The sequence below is a fragment of the Camarhynchus parvulus genome, chromosome 13 (assembly GCF_901933205.1).
Source record: "Camarhynchus parvulus chromosome 13, STF_HiC, whole genome shotgun sequence".
NCBI lineage: Eukaryota > Metazoa > Chordata > Aves > Passeriformes > Thraupidae > Camarhynchus > Camarhynchus parvulus.
Genome location: NC_044583.1, coordinates 8,710,579 through 8,719,066, shown reverse-complemented (window position 1 = coordinate 8,719,066; position 8,488 = coordinate 8,710,579). Strand labels below are relative to the sequence as shown.

Sequence of the window (8,488 nt, the reverse complement as noted above, 5' to 3'; positions counted from 1 at the left end):
TCCTGTGGCTGCTGCCTGTGTTCCATACTTCAGCTGAACCTGCTCCTTGCTGCTCTAACAGGCACTGGCTGTGTACCCTGAGAGACTGATTTCCCACTGTTAACCTTTCTGTTGCTGTTTAACTTGTATTAAAGCTTTTTTTTTTTTCCCCTAACTTTTTTTTTTTTAAGTCAGTGCATGATCAGGGATCAGGCCTTTCTTGGATAAAGGGATTGAGTGTTGGGGGTAGGGAGAGGCAAGGCTGGGTGTCAGTAGGAAGTGTAGGAAAAAAGTATTTTCTTTGTACCCTTGGCTTAGTATTTCATTCTTACCCATTGAAGGCTATTGGCAGTTATTCTAAAAACTATTCAAACATACAAATGCTGAAGGGAAAAAACAAAAGCAAGCAGGTATCCTCTTGAATGCTAAGAAATAGTTACTTGGGAGCTTGATAGCATTATAACTTCCAGTGGCCTCTTTTGAACAGCCAGTCTGGCAATTACTTTATTTATAAAGCTATAAACATACTTTGAACATAAAAGCCAAAAAATACAAACTCAGTGAAGTAAAAAAATTACAACAAATGATGGATAGTCATTGGACAAATGAAGGTACAGCTGCAAAACATTTATCCCTGCTACATACATACAGTGGTTTTACTTGGTTTAATGAAGTGGTACTTCCATGACTTCTACATTCAGACTGATTCCAGGAATTCAAATATGTATTTCAGGAAGAGTTAAAACTGCTGTAGAAGAACTGAAAAAAAATTCTTGTTGAGATAAAAACTTCAGGGCAAAATCTTCCTTTTATTAAAAAAGTATTAACACAAAATAGCAACACTTCATATGGCAGTTTGAAAGACATGTTTTTTGGTATTAATAACTTTGTTTTGGCATTGGTTATCAGCCATGGGCCATGGAACAGAAGTCAGTCATACTGTTTTGTCTTGGAAAGGAGTGGCCAAACAGTAACTTTTCTGTGTTTTGGAATAAAAATAATGAGATTTTCTCAGTTACCCCAGTATAAACTGAATGCAGTATATCACAAGTGGGTATTGTGAGTTTATCCTGCAGCAGCTGGAAGCACAGGGTAAGGTCTGGCCTGTATGTATAGAGCAGAGCAGACAACTCTGTGGCTGTGACTGCTCCAGCTCTGGGGCTCTGAAAATGCTGCTGTGCCACAAGGGCACGGGCAAGGGCTCCTGGAGAGGGGGTGTTGGGTGTCACTAAGGAGCTTTGGCAGGAATCAGTTGGAATTACAATGGTGAGAGGAGGCTGTAATGCAGATGAGCCTTTTGCTGGTCGAGGCAGGGACTCCATGGAGGGGCCAGAGGAGCCTTGAAATAAGCGGGTGAAATGAACAAGGGCTGGTCTGGGTGCCTCGGCCAGTTTAATACTGATCAGGACTTGCCCTGAAATTTCCTCTGGTGTTATTTAGATGCATCTGATTTTTCTTTTCTACCTGCCTTTGCTTTGCTGCTGAGTTCCATCTGTCATCCAACCACACAATAGCAGTTGGGTGTTGAGTTGCACCAGCCTTACACCCAGGATGGGGTACACCAGGCTGTGGTGGCTGGTCTGTCATCTCTGGTGTTTCCAGGAGGTGACACTTACAGCACCTTACAGCAGAGGGTCTCACAGTGACAAATGATGAGCTGAGACACAACCATTTTTAAAGCTGTTCCTTTTGTTTGAAAATCATGATTAAAGAGACCATGTCAGGTCTGGCAAGTCTACTGAGTTCCTCTGTTCAGCACCAGAACATGCTGTTGGCTAAGCTTGCTAAAATAATTTAAAATGAGCAGATTGCATATTGATCTAGTGCTATGTAATTAACCCTCTGAGTGCAGTCAGTACAAAAGTGTATAGTTGGCATTGGATCAGGTAATGCTACTTCTCCAAGGGTTAAAATGATTCAAACTTCAAAATGACTCTTTGCAAACTTGTCAGGTTTGTGCACATAGCTTTCTGTCAGTGCTTCTGAAGTTACATTTATACAGGAGAGAAATAAAGAAATAGGTTTAGATCTTCAAAACTAAAACCAGAAATAAAAAATCTACCCTACTAGAAGCAAAACCATCTAAATAAAGGGACTAAACCCAAAGCTGCTCTACAGACTAGTTAGGTTTGGCCTTTTTTTTTAATTTTTAAATCTTTGAGGCATAAAGTTGGTTAAAAAGTTACGTTTAATCCAATGTAAAAAATTACGGTTTGTGTTTTTGCATTAAGAAAAAAATATAAAAATAGTTTGTACATTATAAAGGTCATTTAAATTTCTTGCAGTTCTACAATAATATTACTACATGATTTGTATTCAGTATTCCAAAACCCATCTATCAAGTAGGAAAAAAATAGTGCCCCCTCTACCTCTGTGTGGTGTAATTTTTCTCTTCAGCAGTCTGGAATAGATTTCTTTCAAACGGGAAAAAAAGTCTGCACTGGACTAGACTGTGGTCTCTGAGAAGACTGTAAACCTGAAGTAAATCCAGAACTTGGTATTATTTGGGATTTACATCAGTTCATAGAGATCATAATCCATCCACAGTGTTTTTTGTTTATCAAACTCAAAATATAAATACAATACCAGAAACTGGTAAACATTTTAAAGCTGGAGAGAATACATGAACATTTGGCATCGTCATTGGGGTGGAGGGAGAATCTTTAGAAAAAGCTAGAATAAGGTTTTTTAAAAGAGTTCTACACTGAATCATGACAAAAAGGGTTCTTATCTCACTGAGGGTATGTACAGACAGATGCCTACAGAGCAGGGCAGTGAGTGCTGCTCTGCTGCCACACTGCCCTGCCACAGGAGAGCTCACACCTGCCCCTGAAGGACCTGATGGGCCAGCGTGGGTCTCTGCCCTGGGCTAGTGAGATCCTGGGCCACTGGCCAGTGTGATCCTCAGCCCTGGGCTCGTGTGATCCTGCACCACTGGCCAGTATTGTCCTCTGCCCTGGGCCAGTGTGATTCTGGGCCACTGGCCAGCATTGTCCTCTGCCCTGGGCTGGTGTGACCCTGCACCACTGGCCAGTGTGATCCTCTGCCCTGGGCTGGTGTGACCCTGCACCACTGGCCAGCATTGTCCTCTGCCCTGGGCTGGTGTGACCCTGCACCACTGGCCAGTGTGATCCTCTGCCCTGGGCTGGTGTGACCCTGCACCACTGGCTGGCCTGCTGGGGCTGCTGGCTCCCCACATGCCCTGCCCTGCTCACTGCTGTGGAGGTGCAGAGCTCGATCAGAGCCTACAAAAGCAACAGACTGATTTCTTAGGCTTTGGCCAGTCTGTCTGGTGGGATTTCTGACTGTCCACATCTGCAGAGGACAATTCCTAACAGCAGGGCAGACCCTGCACCTGCCCAATGCCCTGAGCAACCATCAGCCCTTCCAGCAGCAGGTCCGTGCTCCTTTACCTGGCTGGTGCTCCCTGTTCCTCTGCCTTGCTGTACAACCATGGAATGGGACATGCCTGCACAGAGACCTGTTACCTGCAAACATCTTCCTGTTCTCAAACAAGAAGTTCAAAAAATTCACCTCATTGCTTTAAATACTTAATTTCTCTTTTACCCAGTCAGATCAGAAGGCTGGCATTGCTTCATTTCCTTTTCAGACATAGGGGCTTTTAAAAAATTCTCCTATTCCAGCTTTTCCAGCTCCTTGGTGTGATGGCTATGGGAGATCTGTGAGTGACTACACTTTCAAGCAGCTCGGAGGGCAGGGAGTGGAAGCCAGGGTTAGACTGACAGCACCTACCACCTACAGCAGCAAGCTGGGGATGTGGCTCTGCTCTCTGCCACGCTTGGAGATAATACAGTAAAAAAGAAACCAAAACAAAACCCCAAACAAACAAACAAAAAAAAAGCATCACAGGGCAGGGACAAAAGGCTTGTTTACTCATCAGCACTTTAACTTTTGGCAGGTACTTATTTTTTACCTTTTTTTTTTAATTGCTTTTCTATCTTAATCACCCCTCCCCTCCAAAAAAACCCCAACCAAGTGAGTTTTCCATCATCCTTAAGTCATCCTGTCGCCAAACTTTGCATGTTTTACAGTGAGATGGGGATTTGGCTGTGCCTCTGGTCCTCGTCCGGGGGCAGCGGAACCAGGCGGGCGAGCGGAGTGCCCGGCGTGGCCAGCGGCCGGCAGGGACTATGTCCCCGAGGAGGCGCGGCTGTAGGCGGGGGGCGCCGAGGAGCGCCGGGCGCCGGGTCTGGAGGGGCCGGAGGCGGGCGGGAGGTGCGCTGACACGGGGCAGGGGTCGGGCTGGTCGCGGTACGCGGGGTCGGCGGGGGCTGCGAGCTGCTCTGACGGGAAGACGGAGGGGATGCATCGGAGTGCGTCCGGTGGGGATGGAGGGGAGTCTATAGCACTTCCATCGGAAGAAACTGGGCTGGCACAGCGTCCTTCTCCTTGTAGGTACCGAATGCACTTCTTTTTCCTCCTGGAACAGCAGAGAGAGGCCCGTATGAGTGACGGGAAGGTCCCGGCAGCCCCGCGGAGCCGCCGCCCCCGATCCCCGCGGGGCCGCGGCGGCGCTGCAGCGCTGCGGGGACACCGCCAGGCGGCGCCCGCGGGCCGGGAGCGGGGCCGCAGCGGGGGGAGGAGGAGGAGGAGCAGGAGGAAGGCATGAAACAGGAGTGAACATCAGAATGCTATGATTAAAATGAAAACAAAAAAAAAAGGAAAAAAAAAAAGAGCTCCCCCCCCAAATTAATAATTATCAAAGCCATGAAAGGAAAATAATAAAAAAGCAAACCAATACAATTTTAAAATAATAATATAAATAATAATGAACACCCCAAAATTAAAAAAAAAAAAATCCAGAAGAATAATAAAAATCCATGACCATGAGGTCATTCCTCACCAGCCACCACCCCAAGTGCTCAGATTCTGTGTGGGTGCCTGGCTCTCACAAGTTTAGGACTAAAGCATTCCCCCCATGGATCCCCTCCCCAGCTGCCACAGAGCCCACGCAGGGCCCATGGGACAGTGGTGTGCACTGGTGTCACCATGCACGTCAGCAGCACTGTGCTTAGCAGCCCCAGGCTGTGCTCTGCTGGGACACTGCCCTTCACACCAGTCTCGGCTTTTCTCATCCCAAAATCTGAAGGTTCCAAGAGCTCATTTCCCAGAACTTTCCTAGCCTTGTGCAGAGTATCATCTACCATGGACTGGTTTGGGTTGGAAGGGACCTTAATGCTCATCCTGCTTCAATCTCCCTGTCATGGGCAGGGACACCTTCCACTAGACCAGAGGTTGCTCCAAGTACCATCAAACCTGGCCTTAACTCTCAGCTCTTCTGCTCTCAGTTATCTCTGCATCTGAGTGTACTTCCCGTTCATCCCCACCTCCAAGGACAACTCAGTGATACAGCTGAGCAGAAATGTGCTCAGCTACCATTCAGGAAAAGGGGAGGAAACGGCCTGGGACTGGCTGGAGGGAGATAGTCTGAGGTCCTGCTTTGAAAACTGGAACAGTCCTGAGGCCTTCAGAGGACTTGTTGCCTGTTGACTTGTTATCCTGAGTTCCAGGTGTCACATTGTACATCCAGATTGTTTTAACTACCCCTGGCTGTCCACAGTCAGTCCCTCACACTATCTTGTCCTCACTGTTGAGCTGGTTTTCCTTCTCTCCATGTGACATCCCTCATGTCACCTGCCTTGGGTCCTTGAGCACCTCAGTATAGATCCTCACACAAAAGAGCTCTCAAGATGTCACCTTAACAGTGCTGAAGGGACAATTCCTCTGCTGGAGCCTTTACAACTAGAAGAGGTAAAAGAACATTTCCCAGCCAGCTCCTGCCTCTCTGTCCCAGCTGAGGAAAATGGATCCAATGGAGAACTCGCTAATGTGGGCACACAGCTGTCTTTGATCTGCCTAATGAAAAACCAGACAGTGTGAGAATGAGCATTAACTAGTCCAGTATGAAACATGACTTGCACTGGATGTGAACAAGAGCAGGGCTGTTACTGCTGTCAGTGCCACGTTAGCCCTGCTGACCCAATTAATGTGATAGGGAACACGACAGCTCTGCTGGACTATTTAACTGAGGGTATTTTCCATGGGCAGTAATTCCCCAGAGACAAGCCTGAGGAAGAGCTGTGTCTCCCAGAGACATCTTAGGAGTAGCTGCAGGACAGAGTTTCAATGACCTGTTTAAGATTACAGGAATGTGCCCATTGATTAACTGGATTTAGAGTTACAGGGGGGAAAAAACAGATGTGATACTACAGACTGCTGATAACGGCCCAGTCCATGGGCTATGCTGAGGTGGGTGTTACACAGCTAAAGGCATTTATCCCTCTCTCTTTAAGGGAACTTATCCCTCTCACTTTGGAAACTACAGCACCCTGGAGTGTTTGTCCAGGGTATGGGGGAGAGTGTGAAAGCTCTGGAGCAGGAACACCCAGTCCAAACCAGTTAACCTCTCCTGTGGAGTGGAGATGCTCCTGGGGAGGTTGTTCTCCACAGGTGAGCAGAGCCCGTTGGGCAGGAGCCCCCGAGTGGCAGCAGCACAGTTAGTACAGAATTGCAGAGCAGCTCTGGCTGACCAGGGCTGGGTTACACGGGGTACACAGAGGAGCATGCCAAGGTGCCCAGGCACTCCAGCAGCCTGTGTTAATCAGGAAGCCGTGCAGAGGAGAAGCTGAGCTCAGAGCTGGAATGGAGGCAGAGGGAAGGTGGAAGGAGTGTCCATGGAAGAGCGGGGCACTCAGCCTGGCAGCACAGCTGCAAGGGGCACGGGGCACTCCAGCAGCCCCCTCTGGCATTCAAGTGTTAACGAGACACTAAGGGAGCTCTGCCTGGATTCTTAATCAATTGAAAATGGTGCTTGATGACACTACCCAGGGAATAAAAAGCAGACAGGGAGCTCTGCTGTTGTGGCACGCTGAGGTGCGGGAGGGGACTCAGCCACAGGGACTGGAGCTTGGGGTGCAGCAAGGTATGGGTCAACTAAATTATTTTAGTCACTTCAAGCTGAAGTGAACACATCAAGCAGTACTTTACTGCCACCTTTTTCCTCATGCATTGGTGTAAAACTACAAATTGCAGATGTCTGTCTAAGCTGGGGTCTCTCTGTGCTTTGGCACCCAGATCCAGAAGCTCCCAGGAGCTTTCTTTGCCTGCCTTTGCAGCCCCTCTGAGCCCAGCAGCACTTGGTAGATGGGAATTTTACAATTTCTTGACCAAATCCATCTCTGGGAACCTGAGGAGCTCAGCACTGCTCTGTTTTGCTGCTTGAGGCTGTCCCACCCCACCCATGGTGGGTACTGCAAAATTTAAGGCTCAGGAAGAGCTGGATCTTGAAATATATGGTTAGCCCAGTATAAATAGGAAAAAAACCCCAAACATTAAACCCTCACTTGCTGGCCCTAGGGTGCCACTAATATGATTGGAAAAAAAAAGCCTCATGTAAGGATCACAGAGGTCTCCATCCTGGAAATAAATTTTAAGACCAGGGAAGTCCATCAGCTGAGGAATATGTACAGCACTAAACCCACACAGCCCCGGGAGGGATAAAAACCCCAGAGTACAGCCTGTCCCTGCAGCTCAGAAAACTCCTGAGGATGCCCAGAGCACTCCCCATCCCTGCCTGGTGCTGGGATGGCTGCAGGGGAACACCTGGATGGCTGCAGGGGGACACGTGGAGCTGAACCCCTGTCCCAGGAACACCCAGCAGCGAGGAGATGCCATACACACCTGCACGGGCCGCACCAGTCCGTTTGTTGGTTGAGGCCAAAGCGAGCTCTGCATTTCTTAGGAGAGGCAGGATCTGAACACAGAAGCATGCGCGGCGAGAATGGGCAAGGCAGAGGCACAAAGAGGAGGAGGAGCACGAGGAAGAAAAGAGGCAACATCATTTTAGCCACTGTGACACACGACTAACCCGTTACAATCCCATTATTTTCTGCTACAGAATGGCGCTGGCACCACCTGGAAGAAAGTGATCGTTAGGCAAATATCAGTGATCACTGCTGGCAGCTGGAGGTGGTTTGGGAAACAGCTTTGAGAAACGTGGGCAATTACGGAGAAATTCACAGCTCTTCCAATTTCTTAAGTCTGGAAAAGCTGCCAAATGCCGGAGGCAATGCCTGACTCCTGTATCTGCATCCTTGCCGGCTCCCTGCCCTTCCAGCAGACACCACCGGGCTGCGCACCGAGAGAAGAGGAGGAAACGTTGCAGAAGCAGGCTGAAAGCAGAGTTAGCACCACGGAGACCTGGGCCCACGAATTCCACTCTGCCCCCATCACACCCCTTCCAGTTTTAATGGAAAAGCAGTTCTCCACGGCCTTCCCTAAGACGTTGCTGTTGTGCTGTATAATTACAGCACTCATTAGGGTGAAGCCCTGTCTGCTTTCAGGCACATCATGTTTTTCTCTGGTGTTGTGAATGAGATTACCAGCACATTTCTGTGCTGGATTCAGCCTCTCTCTTTCAACCACCATCAATGAATGTCTCCTTGTGTACAACCAGTAGTTGGTTTTCAATCTGTAACAGGTGAAATTA

The 8,488-nt window shown here is 48.3% G+C and overlaps 1 protein-coding gene across 4 annotated transcripts in view; it reads right to left on the bottom strand.

Annotated features, from left to right (window-relative positions):
* Window positions 1-390: 390 nt before the first annotated feature.
* Window positions 391-8,488, bottom strand: part of TCF7 (transcription factor 7) — a 73,068-nt gene continuing 64,970 nt past the window's right edge. For 3 of the 4 annotated variants that reach the window (XM_030957193.1, XM_030957195.1, XM_030957194.1), the window contains 2 exons: window positions 7,681-7,753; window positions 391-4,420 (listed from right to left, as the gene is read on the bottom strand). In XM_030957193.1, the coding sequence (XP_030813053.1) occupies window positions 4,129-4,420; window positions 7,681-7,753 (365 nt within the window). In that variant the 3' untranslated portion in view covers window positions 391-4,128. The remainder of the gene's footprint in view (window positions 4,421-7,680; window positions 7,754-8,488) is intronic. The other variant, XM_030957196.1, reaches the window with a different exon arrangement.